At 38.3% G+C, this 13,986-nt stretch overlaps 1 protein-coding gene across 1 annotated transcript in view; it reads right to left on the bottom strand.

The window, feature by feature from the left end:
* The window catches only part of OCA2 (OCA2 melanosomal transmembrane protein), a 181,797-nt gene that overhangs the window by 86,951 nt on the left and 80,860 nt on the right, over positions 1-13,986 (bottom strand). Inside the window, exon 14 of the mRNA XM_044449808.1 lies at positions 8,853-8,985. Within this exon, the coding sequence (XP_044305743.1) occupies positions 8,853-8,985 (133 nt within the window). The remainder of the gene's footprint in view (positions 1-8,852; positions 8,986-13,986) is intronic.

The raw sequence follows: 13,986 nt of genomic DNA, 5'->3' as shown, positions 1-13,986 counted from the left end.
GGAGAAAATGGGTGGGGAATAGTTTGTTTCCTTCTGCTCCTTCACCATGCTTCTTCTTTCTCCCCATCACAGTGGTTCCAGATGGGAGGGAAATTTACTATGCCAGCTCAAGGGCTAAATTGGGAGCATGTCAAAAAAACCCAAAACTGTATTTATTAATTGATTGATTGATTACATCACAGCTAACACGATCCTTTCCATTTTATTCTGACTATACCCCTGTGAATTAGTGAACTGCATGACTGAATGTGGACCAGAACTATTGTATTCTGAGTCCAAGCCAACACTCTAAGCATTGTGCCACACTAGTTGTAGATGCTACAGGCTTCCCCAGTATGCTCCTTTAGCACTTTCTGAGCTTGGAGCACTGATTTTGGAGAAGCATGAGATGCGGAAGTTCCTCTGTGCTCACAAGAGTTAGTTGCAAGGGTGAACATTTCTCTCCGACCTTTGAGAGAGAGATCTGGACTGCAGTCTTAGCATTCTATTTGGTTGCTGAGGAGTATTGCTCATTAGAACAACTAGGCAATGTGTTTGTACTTGGCTTAAATTTCATTAGGACGCACGCTGCTGTGAATTTAATAAAGCTGGCAAAAAGATTTTTGCAAAAGTAATAAGGAGAACCATGAAGTTCTGATATTTTGCCCATTATTTATGTGAAAATCCAGTCCAAACTAGAGGCAAACTTTATGTGCTATGAACTCTGGCAAGAGCCCTGTTTGACAAAGTGTATGCAAGCAGAAAGTAGGAAATTATGGGCTGAATGGCAAGTTATCCAAGATCTTCGCTCAAATTAGTAGACTGTGGCAGCATCAAATTTCTGTAAAATATGCCTGATAAATTGTCAACACCTAGATAATTCCCATGTACACTGATGGAAGACTGGAAATTCAATCATGATAATAATTTATCATGTTAGATTTAAAATCTATTTAAATATCCACAGCTCCAAACTGCACTGATTGAAAAGCAGCTCACTGGAAATTATTTTAATAACCGTGATTATTTATAAATTCTATAGTACTTTGCAATGCACAAAATACTGTTTTTCATTATTTATCCTCAAATAACCTCATGAGATAGGTTAAGCCGAGGAGGAGACTTTTGCCCAAAACTATCCAGTGAACTTCAGGGCTGATGGTAGCTGTTAATCTGGTCTTTTTTCATTGCCAGACCTAACATTATGCCACATTTCTAGGTTATTGATGAACAAATATTTTCAGGGAGAATTATTAAGTAGTTCAGTCATCATCCTTTCTACATCCACATATGAACAATGCTTTTCCCAACTTACTGCCATCCAGAAGTTTTCAACTACAACTACCATCATCAAACATTATGCTGGCTAGGACTGCTGGGAACTATAGCCCCAAACATGTGGAGAGTGCCTCAATGGGAAGGCTGCCTTTGACACGGGTCCCAAATGTAAAATGGGTTTCTTAGTTCTTGCTTAGTAACTGATACCAAAAAAATTACACAGCATCTAATGTAGTTGTGAAGCAGGAATAATTTCAGAATCAGAGCTGTCTTCTCCAGCATGGCTGTTGGGCAACGGATATTTCAGGAGCATCTGTACAAGGGGGATTGAGTTAGCATCTCTTTGGGATAGCAGCAGCCACCCTGGGGAACGCAACACTAAATTACATTAAAAGGCACCGTCAATCAGTCAGGAGGCTGGTAAGCAGCTCTGGATGGAGTGCTCACCTTGCTAGGTGAAGCGGTACTTCTTTTACACATAATCTTTTTAGTCGTATTAATGAGAATTAACATTGCCCTGGAAATTATGTTGTTAGCATTCTCATGTGAGCATTATCTAAAGGTTAGAGGGAATTCCTCTAATGAAGATGTAGAATAAAGAGAAATGAATGGAAATAAAGGAGAAATGGCAAATGGAGAAATGGCAAGTTAATAAATGCTAAACAGACATGTATTAGCTTATGTCCCTTTAGATTCTCAACCACATTCCTTTGTGCTTTTTATTTTCTGTCTCTTAACCCACATATTTTAAGCTTTGCCTCTGAGGATAATATCAGTTAGTCATTGCTATTTCCTGAAACAGTCACAATGAAACAATTTCAGCTCATGGCTATTTGCATGAGGTCCCTATTTCCTGATACCAAGCTAAAGAATATCTTCTAGCCATCTTCTCAATGGCTAGAAGAAAATGAAGAGATTGTGCTATTGACACCTTTCTACCTTAACTTTTCTCATTCTTGAAATGTCAAAAAATCATGCCAGTAATATTCCTTGATTCTATTCTTGTCTATTTAGATTTGAGGGTCTGCTTTCCAATCTGTTCTGCTGGGGAAATATACCCTAATAACGACAAAAGTGTTCTGTTTCAGCACCTATTTATTCGCCAGCCACTTATTTGCACAATAGCAACTGAGTGCCCTTTTACATCAGTGCAACAGAGCAAGTTCAGCACCACAAATTACTGTTCTTCACCAAAACCCTGACAATGTAATTTGTTGCTGAGAAAATTGCATCAGCCTGGGAAACTATCAAAACAATTCCCATTTACTCCCTCCCAAGACATTGTAATTCAGAGTGTCAGGCTTCTAGGTCACAACATTTCCAAAACCAAGTTAGTACTATTTTTCATCAAAGCATAAGCTTGCACTTTGACAACTGTCTAGAGAAAAAGAAATCTCTTTGCAATTCATTATGCCCCTTTTCAGAAGTGGATACATATTTTTCACTCCAATAAAAAAAAATCTGCACAATTAAATAATGGTGAGGGTCAAGAAAGGAATGATGTATGGAACCAGTCTTCTAAATCTGATATACTCCATAGTCTATTAAATGGGAGATTGCTGTAAAATGGAGCATTCAAAATGACTTCAGTAATAACCTGAGAAATGAATATTCCACATACATTCCCTAATAATGAAGTTTCTTTAGAACAGAAAGTACATTTCTGAAATCAGTAGCAGTGTGCACAAATCACTTTGAGTACATTTTATTACATGGTCATGAAAATCAAGAAGCCCAGGAATTCCTTTGCTGAATGAGACTCTGCTTACAGAGTGGATGCACCATCACCTACACACCCAAGTGTTTGCTTGCTTGCTTGCTTGCTTAGAACTTACCAAAATCCAGACATTTTTCCATAGATTTTAACAAATCAAATGTGGGTGAAAGCAAAACTGACATATTGTCTTTCCAGCCCTTTTCTTATGTTTCCAGTATCCTGTCTGTAGCCTTTATGCAGCCTCACTTGCTTGGCCAGTAAAATTCAGTGGTGGATCAGCAAGGGAAAAATGCCCCTTTTTGTAGTAGAAAAATCGGTGGTTTGCTCCTAAATTTGGGAGAAACTCCAGCAGCTTAAATTGGTACAGGGTCCATATGTGTAATGTGCCTCTCCAGTCCTGGAATCTGCGTATCCTGCTTCTAAAGGATAATCCAGAGATTTTTAAATAGCTGCATTTGTATTTATAACATTGTAAGACACTATACTGCTGAAGTGGGATATCTCTGCCAGTCCTGTGGGGTCCTTTCTCTTACAGTAAAAAAAGCAGGTGTGTGGATGTCACAGCCTTTCTTCTTCACTGTCAGACTAGCAAAGACTGTGGGCTGCACATTCTCACTACCATTCTGTTTCCAGAAAATCACCCAGTTCCAGAAATCAGTGCGGAACTAGCTTTAGTCTGCAGCTGGTCAGGGTGGGGAAGATACATCTTTCTGTGGGTGGAGGGCAACATGCTTCCTGTAAAGTCAATTCCTTCCCTTTACCCAGGGAATATTCACATGTCTCAACTTGTCATATTATTTTTATCCATGACAGAATTAGGATGAAATTTGAATAGTCCCAGATGTCCGTTGTGTTGTCTTTTTGCAAAAACTCTCATTTTCGGAAGACAACTATGTATTCCTCGTGGAATTTGAAAACATCACAGGGAAAACATGTACAGAAGAGACCCAGTCATTATCTGATCACTAGAGCAGATGAAGAATATAGCAAGTTAAAAGATGCTGTGAACTAGGTTAGTACCAGCTTCTCAGAGTTTGAGATGATTGCAAAGCTGCAGGCTTCAGTTGAACAAACAAGAACATTCAGTTGGGAAATCAGAACATTTATTTGAAGCTCATTAATTTCCACAGAACTGCCATATGCTGTGCAGAGCAAGTGATGCCCAAGCATCATTTCTCTGGGACCAATCCAAACTTGTACAATGCCCACTTCCTCTGCTCTCTCTAGCAGCTTGTCTGTTTGAAAAATCAAAGGGTTTGATTATTTCCTTTTGTTTCTTTTAGTCAGTATTTAGGCTAAAGCTCTGTGCAAAGGGCCTCTCAGCATTCTCCATTTGTGGACTGAGAAATTCATGGATAATCTCACACAGGGTGGAGAAATTCTCAACAGTTCTCACAGGTAGAGCTCACCTGGGCAGGGGGAGGTTCTGCTGAAACAGCATCAGCCATGTTGGCAGGTTGCCCTCTTTGCTTCCACCACAACACCAATGCATGGGGTGGCAATACTGGGTCCAGTTCCAGGGAAGATGGAGCTGTGCCAACATCTATCCTCCAGTTGCCTAGAAGTTTTGTTTTCCATTAAAGAGGTGTCCTTCGTTCTGCCTCATTTGCAGGGTCTTTTATAATTTATCTTTGTGGTGTTTTTGAGTTTACCTAATCATTACTATCCCCATGCCACCAGATTGCCTTTACTTTGAGATCTGAAAGAGGCCCTATGGAAGGAGTTGCTCATAATCTCTTCCCCTGGGCTTTCATGGATGTGCATAAGGACTCCATGGGCTGCTGGAGAGATGACTGGCCATCTTGGCCCCCTCCTAGGTAAACTATGCAAACGATATCCAAACCTTACCCATAATGTCCTCCAATATTTTCTCCATTGTTGAATTTTTTTGAAATGAGTTTCTTTTCTGTCCAAACATAAACATTGGGGATATGTTTGGCACAGTGCTCATGTAAATTTCACGTATTTCTTACATAATAAAGGTGTGCATTTATAGCCAGACACAAAACTGTAGATCTGAAAGGGACCTTGGAGGGCCTCTGGACCAATCCTAACCCCACTCCCAGCCCCCAAAATGTATAAATCTGCAACACAGAATTCAACTACCATCTTCCCTGATCTAGCATTCTGGAGAGCTCAAAACATTGCACAATATTCTGTGGCCTTCAATATAGCCTAATAAAGTTACTATGGTAGTATGGATATTTATTTATTTATTTATTTAGGAAGCTTCTATGCCGCCCCACTCGCCGAAGCCTCGGGGCAGCTCACAATAATAAATAAATAATCACAATATAAAAACAATATAATTTGAGATGACCTGGCCAGAGATATAAAATAAATAAATAATATTAACAATTAAAATGACATTTAAATAAAAAGGTCTTTGCCTGGCACCGAAAAACAAATAACAGCAGCACCAGGCGGAGCTCTCTGGGGAGCGCATTCCATAGATTGGGCGCCACCGCAGAGAAACTGGGATTGTTGATTTCATCAACAAAGTTGCCTTTGGTCCCCCGACAGATTTGCCTGATGCTATTTTTCCTATCCTTTAAATACCAGGAAAAACCTTTTTATCTATTGGTGCTTTCAGTCCTAGGAACCCTGTGTTTGTTTTTTGGGGTTATGCCTTGTTTTTTAAATTGTACCTGTCTGTGCTTTAATCTCTGAGCCACTCTGAAAAATCTGGCAAACTGAAAGGTGAGGCTTAAGAATCCAATAATAATAAAATTAATTGTTACATATATTAAAATCATTGCACTGGGACAGGAGGGAAAAGAATTGATGAAGAGCAGCAGGCTCCATGCTGCAATCATTGAAAAAAAAACTTTCAAATAAATAGCTAATTTAAAACAAACAGTCTGGAATGTATATGTATATCTCCTGCAGAGCACAAGCAGTCTTATTCACTGATGGATCAGACTTATGGATCCATTCTAAATTAAGCAGTAGAATACTGACATGCAATACACAAAAGGATTTGACAAGCGAAGAAATCAAAGCAGTGTTGATGGGTGCTTTTATATATATGCGCATGTACACACACATTCAGCAGTTGTTTGATTGGTAATCAGAGGGCAACAAAGCAGACACCAAGTTGATTGAAACAGCTGCTTTAAACAATCCTATTGAAGGTTACCCAAAAAAAGCCTCCACACATGGCAATTAGAGATTGAGAAGACCCATTAAGACAACTCGTGCACTTTCTGTTACTCCTCTGAAGCCAAATTACTCCAGCTTCCTTTTAATGAAATGTTCTTTGATCTCTGCTCTCATCTGATTTCCCTGCAAATAGTAACAGAACTGGTGCTTTAGTATTTGCTTTACTGATTAGCTTCATCAGGCAGAAGCTGCTGCTGATTGTAGCAGCATGGAGGAAGGGGGCACACCGTTTACTAATTAGGAAAACTGCTGAATCTGATGATAGTGGGCGGAGAGTACCAGAGATGACAGGTCTAATTTCAGCCTGGATATGCTTGTTTTCTGAATACATTGAGCCATTTTGGATGGTTCAAAATAACATCCTTGTGGAGATTGTGCTATTTTAAACAACAGTGCATCCTACAGTACATCTTTTTAGATACTTCAGAAAAAGTTCTACTCCCAGTAGCTTTCAAGGAACACTTGCTTCCAAGGGCCTTTCGGATAGCAGTATTAGGCTTCAATATAAATTAACTGACAGCTGCTTCTTGCAGTGTCTTTTGCACCTGGTGTAGGTATTCTGGTTCAAAATACACCTGTGCCAAGTCAGATAAGAAGGTTGCCCTTGTACAGAAAACTATTGCTTTAACATATCAAATAGCAGTCTGGATCCAGTCCAGTCAAGGCACAAATTTCCTGCAATCCATCAGCCATCCCTCTGAATGCACATCTGATTCCTGCAGTCCTTCAAACTGTATTAAAACAAGAGTTAGAAACTCTTTCAGCTTGAGGGCCAAATTCAGTCTCAGAAAACCTCTTGGGACTTCCATTGGTAGGGAACATCAAAGGCAAAGGGGATGAAGACAAAAACAAAATATCATACATTGTAACCTAAAGGTCTTACTGCCTGCAAATAAAAAGAGGCATTCAAAAGGGAGCAGTGGCTTCCTCATGGGAAACCCTTACATAATTTATGGTTGGGGAAGAGGGGTCTGGCCTTCTGGGGGGCCAGGGGGCAAATTTGGCCCCTAGGTCTGTGGTTCCCCACTCTTGATTAACACAGATCTTGTAACCTGGGACTTTGCTCATGCAGATGTTTCTGCATGCAACAGTATGAAATATTTACTATGAGATATTAAACAATTCCCCTGCAGTCAAATACCATAAATGATCAAGAAGCACTGTCTGGAACAGATGTTCTCTTCAACCTGCTTTAAAAGAGTTAACGGAATGCTTAAGTTGAGGACAACCTTTTACAAATATCTGTCTAGCTCGCTCACTCACTCATCTTCCCATAAACTAGCCAAAGTTTTTTTTTATAATACAGGTGATACATAAAACATAAAAATAGCACTAACGATAGTGAACTAGACAAACCTCAGAAATGTTTTGAAAGCACAAGAAAGAAGCAGAAAATCCTATAGATGTCATATCCCTTGTCCTACACATAAGTGCCCACCACATCCACAAAATATTAATATAGGCTGGCAAAATCGTTTCCATAATTACTGTAGGTATTAGAGATTATTCTAGATAGCCCAAGTTGTTGACTTTGGCCTGACCAGGATCACACCAACCAGAGATACATTACTTTATTGTAGGCCAGAGATAATTTTTTTTCAAGTGGTGATCCATTTCCTTTTCATGAGGAAATTATATATTCAGAGTTCAAGGCAATGATCAGTTCCAGGAGAAAAGTCCATGAGAGAATTCAAGACAGAAGATGGTGAATCAAATAGCAGGAGTTTTGAAAAGCACAGGGCTGGCCCAAAACATTTTGCTGCCTGAGGGGAAGAACAAGATGGCGCCCATTCCTATTCCAATTTCTAAAGCCAGCTGGAATGGCAGCTGAACCTTTCTTCAGCACTGGAATTTGGACATCATCCCTCACTACTCCTGAAGGCAGCAAGCTCATATAAAAGGTGAGGGCAGACTTCACCCAGCTTGATTTTCCAACACCTTGTGGCCGCTCTCAAAATCTGCCACCTAAAGCAGTTGCTTAATATTAGGGCCAATCCTGGAAAAGCAGCATAAATTCAAAGTGAAACAGGATGAGTGGAGGTAGGAAGCAGAAATGAAATATATTTCATGAAAGACATTCACTGACAACTTGTAACAACTAGGCCTTGGAGGAGGGCTATATTTAATGGGAATGTTCATTTTTAAATCTCAGTCCCATCTTGACATTCTGCAACCTGGGCAATGGAGAGGAATTGAACCTAGAAAAGCAGGTCTTTCCAGGGAACTCATTCACTGGAGCTGAAAGGACCTTGGTCCAAATGCCCAAGCTTGGCTGTTACATTCATGGTATCTAATACTCTTGCACTTATGCTTAGCAGAATATCTCAGGATTGCAGTAAGGGGAAATAACAGCTTGAGAAGTGGGAGGAAAGAATCATTTAATTTATTTGATTTTATGTTACATTTTATTTATTTTATGTTTGGTTTTATTATGTTTAATTATTTATTTTATGTTATATTTTAATAGTTTTTTTAGATCCAGATTTTGCTGTTAGAGGCCCTGAACTGCATTTTTTGGGGGGCAAAAAAGGGTAGATTGTCAATTAAACAACCAACCAACCCACCCATATAAGAGACCATTAATATAACAAACACTCAGGGCTGAATGGGGCTTGCCACCAAGGCTAATCCATGTTTAGAAAAACAAAATATTGTTCCATTCAGGGGTGCAAATTTATCCAGATCCACAACTATATAATATCAAGCTTGAACTTACCAACAATTTCACTAGGTTCTTTGTTATAAAGCTTTTTGTTCCAATAGAGAAGCCTTAGAAAAGGAATGGAAGCCAGAAGCACAAGGGAAATTCCAAGAAACATGTGTCCTGTAAATGCAGCAAAATCCACTCCCTGGAATTTAAAAAAAAAAATGAGGTAGAATAAATAACAGCTAAATGAAAATCAGGGTCAAGTATGAGAAGCCACTATTATTATAGTGTCTTCTTAGCAGCATGATAGAGCTGGAACACATTTGTACTTGAGATAAGACCCGGACCAAAGTTTGGAACTTTAAAGCTTAAATCGCCTTGATTTCAATTGTGGAATTATGTACATGCTTAATGCCCTTCCACTGAAATCAGCCTTTGCTTATCTGTGGTGTAATCATTCTTAGTTTTTTCTTCCCCATGGCCTTCTTCAAATGCATACCTTAGGCTGGAAAAGGACCTTCCATCTTTTCCTCCTGTGTAGTCTCAAGGAAATCAAAAGCATCTTCAGCTTCAACTTTCATCTGAACTGTTCGTCCAAACAATCCAACATTAAACCATAGCTTGTGAACCAAGTTTTTTTGGACAAGCAGTAATCATTACTTAGTGCGCTTCCCAGTTCAGATGAAACTACAAGGTCTGATTGATTGACAATGGAAGCAGCCCACAGCCATGCTGGAGGAGGACAGGAGAGGGGGGAAGAATCGTGCACATGACTCTAAACGGTGGTCTAGTGCTACATCCAAACCAATGCTCTATGGTAGTGGTTGCTGTCACTTAATCTCAGTAAACCTTCAGCCCATTAACTGAGAAGGAGAAACAATGCAGGTTGAAAGGTCTTATGTACCTGCTGAAATGGAAAAGCCACTACATACATGAAACCCACAAAACTAGGCCTGAAATTTGATGCACTCTTGGGTGTCTCATTGAAATCACTGGGTTTTTAGTAAATATGCACAGAATTGAGCTATCAATTCCTTAGTACAACAAAGAAGAAAAGCATAGCAATCTGAAATACAAAATAAATATTCATGAGTAACAAATGGGAATAAAAGAAATACAGATCACACATATATTATTTTTTTCTCAAAGAATACAGCATTATTTGAAGAGCTTTGGCTTGGATCCCAGATTAAGTTAACTTGAAACCTCAGCTAAGTGAACTTAAGGAAGAAAAGTTTGCATTCTATCCTCACCCTATCCCATCCTAAGACCTGCAATCCTATGGAGCAGCTTTTTGCATGGCTGAAGGTTAGTGGAAGGGAAAGGAAACTTTTCTTCCATGAATGAATTTAAAATGAAATGAATTTAACTTAAGAACCAAGCCTTTATCTGGAAATGTTAAGAGCAGAGCACAACTCTACAAAGTTGATTTTTAAAGATGTACATTTTTTCAGTGAAGTTTAAGAAGGATTTACTTTTTCATAAGTAAACGTTTCTCCTCTTATGAAGATGTCCTTACATGGATTCAATATCCATATTCTTGAGAATCAGTAAGTCACCTAAGAAAAAAGTATCTCCATTATCCTACAACCCAGGCATGATTCTTTCCATGATTGTGCAAAAAGCACAAATCTATATCCGTGGAAAGACAAAAGTGAGCTGGAGAGATGCAGACAGCACAGAGGATCACAGAGATGCTTGCTGAGTAATACACTCCGGACCAGCTTTTGCCATCCTTGTGTCCTTGAATGTATGTGACTCTAGCATAGCCAGTGGTCAGAATTGTTGGAAAAAACATAGGACAAAACATCTGGAGTGCACTGAGCTAGGAAATACTCATGTAGTGTTTGATGGAGTGTAGTTTCTTTCAGAAGTGCAAAGAAATTGTGTGTGTGGATTGTGTGTGCATCACTGTGACCTAATAATCAGGGATCAGGGGATGGAGCCTATATTCTATCTACCAGTTAAACCCATATTGATCACAGGCTTCCAGTTAAAAAGGATGATTTTTTACATTTGGGGGGAAGGTTGTCACTTGAATTCACCAATATGTTACTGTATACTTAACACACATGCATGCACACTGTACATTGCAGACTATAGACACAATCAATCTATTCAATCTACACTGAGGGAAATCTTTGCCTACCTGGAGTGGCCTAGGTTGCTTTCTCACTAGAAAGCAGTTCTTTCCAAATAATGACCAAAAAACTTGAAATAGAACTAGAAATTTGCAGAAAAAATGTTTAATTTAAAATATGGTGAAATCTATTGGAATAAATTAATGATCTCAGAAGCAGCTTCTTCCAGTGACAATCATGAATAGAACATAAAGCCAGCTCCAGCAGACAAGCAAAGAAAGTCAGATGGTTCAAAAGAGCACATTAAAAATAAATAACGGACTTGAAACTTTAAAAAATTTCTGAAAGCTTTATGGAGTTAACCAGGAAAAATGCTCTGAAGCTCTAGGTGACACTTTCACTTTATGACCTAATATTTTATGACTGCCCCCCATTCCCAAGACTGGTAAAGCTACGATGTGAAATTGTTACAATCTCTGAAGCACCAAAGTCACAGATGCTGAAAATGTATGGGCACATAGTGCAATTATGTGTTATTGTCAGTTCCAGCCAGCCTGAATCACAAAATAAATACATTTGATTTTATATATATATATAGCCAGTTAATCTAAGATTTCTAGGGAAAAAATTAAAGTGTTAAGAAATATATAGCATAGATTTCTAGTATTGCAGTGATTCAAAAATGTAGTATAAGCACCTTGACTGACACTAGTAAGAGATTTATGAATTCATTAATTATTTAGGCTTACTTTATGGGTAGAACTTCTCAAGGTGGTGTGCAAAAATACAAAACTATAAAACCCCAATCAGATAATATATAACTGAATACTATAGAAACAGATGATGCCAATAAAATCTGCACCCCATGCATTGTTCAACGGTCAGCGAAAGTGGAGAATCTCCACTGGGTTGGTTTACAAAAGTGCAGGATCACATCAGCACTAGTCCTGAGACGTATTTGGATGCTACCTATTCTGCCATTTTAAATTCCACTAAGATTCGGAATTGCAGTTTCTCCAAAGATGCAAATTACACACAATTAATTAATTAATTAAAGAGCTGTTGTGCAGGTTGTGTGTTCCTAGTAGGAATGGGAGAGAAATGTGCTTGGCCCACACTTTAATACAGATTTTCCTAATTTGCACTTCACAAACCAATGCACAGATGAAAATGGGATTATACTTTGGCATTCTCAAATTTTGTGTTGAATTAAGTATCAATATTCTTTCCAGCAATTTTAACAGTATCCATTTTCTATTCTGTCAATGAAGTTTTCATGCTCCTGATTTAATATTTATTTAATGGTGGATTGTGTTGATAGGTTTGAATCATTTAATTGCAGATCTTATTTTGCTTTTGTTTTACTTTGCATGTTAAACCACCCCAGGATCAATATCATTAAATGTGGAATTTAAATGCCTTAAAGAAATAAAGGTATAAGGGTGCAGTTTATACCCACTTGCCAAAATTAAGGCCACTAAACTCAGTGGAGCTGCCTTTTGAGTAAATTTGTATAATATTGCACTGTATATAAATGAAATATTGCCACATCAGGTCATCCTAGATTGTCCTGAAATTGCAGTACATCTGTAGCATAGCAGTCCTTACCTCCTGAATCTTAAAACATCTTTCAACCTTAGATAAGACTGAAAGTCTTATTTTTCATTATTATGTCCAATCTAAACTACGAACAAAAAATGGGATTAAAAGGTACCTCTTCTCTTATGAAAATGGATGTCTACAATTTTCAATATTTTGTGGGCCGGAGAAGAGGGCCTATTAATCAGTGCAGAAAAACATTTTCAATTTTAATTCATGTGTGCAATTCTTCAAAGGCCATCATTCTCACCACGTTTTAATGAATAAGTTGTGGCGAGTCTAAATGTATTTTGTCTTTGAACACTGATTTTCAACCTAGCATGAGATAGACTGATAAAGCAGGAAAGTGATACCTTGAAGACAGGAAATTGATGCCTAATATACAAAATACAACTTTTGTATTATTTAATGTTAATTTTAGGCAGTAGACTGCTTTCAGATTTCCACTGATAATGTACAGATAAATAGGCTTGAAGACTATATCTCACCTGTCTGATTACATTTTTTTAAAAAAAGAATCTCTGAAACATTGTTTGAAAACATATCTATGTCTTGCGGACATTAAGGATGCATATGAGAAATACAGGCAGCCTTAATGCACAAATACAGTTCAGGATAGATTAATGAGATAATTTAATGCAGCATGAGTTCTATTTATTACTAGCTATACGTACTATTGAAGTCTTTGAATTGTGGTGCTGGAGGAGACTCCTGCGAGTCCCTTGGACTGCAAGGCGATCAAACCAGTCAGTCCTAGAGGAGATCAACTGTGACTGCTCTTTAGAAGGCCAGATCCTGAAGATGAAACTCAAATACTTTGGCCACCTAATGAGAAGGAAGGACTCTGGAGAAGATCCTAATGCTGGGAACAATTGATGGCAAAAGAAGGAGGGGACAGCAGAGAATGAGGTGGCTGGATGGAGTCACTGAAGCAGTCGGCGTGAGCTTAAGTGGACTCCGGGGGATGGTGGAGGACAGGAAGGCCTGGAGGAATGTTGTCCATGGGGTCGCGATGGGTCAGACATGACTTCACAATTAACAACAACAACAACATATGTGCTACTAAGCAAATCCCATAACAATGTCAAAAGAGCCATCCTGGATGAGACCCTGGGTGCATCCAGCTCTCCATTCTGTTCACACATTAGCCAAACAGCTGCCCAGGAACAGGCATCAGCAGCATTATTCTCAGTGTATCATTTTGCTGTTTTAAAGCCAGACTTTCAGGCACGGCAACCTACCAGCAGGATATTATTATTATTATTATTATTATTATTATTATTATTATTATTATTATAACATTTCTATGCCGCCCCTTGCCAAAGCCTCGGGGCAGCTTACAATACAATAAAATACAATACAATACAAAAATAACAATATAAAATTAAAAATAATAATATAATATAATATATATATATATATATATATATATATATATATATAAACGATATAAAAGAAAAGAAAAGAAAAGAAAAGAAAAGAAAAGAAAAGAAAAGAAAAGAAAAGAAAAGAAAAGAAAAGAA

The sequence above is a fragment of the Varanus komodoensis genome, unplaced genomic scaffold (genome assembly GCF_004798865.1).
Source record: "Varanus komodoensis strain SLA01 unplaced genomic scaffold, ASM479886v1 scaffold1, whole genome shotgun sequence".
In the NCBI taxonomy this organism is placed as follows: domain Eukaryota; kingdom Metazoa; phylum Chordata; class Lepidosauria; order Squamata; family Varanidae; genus Varanus; species Varanus komodoensis.
The sequence above is the reverse complement of the archived record's forward strand: the minus strand, read 5'-3'. Positions and strand labels throughout refer to the sequence as shown.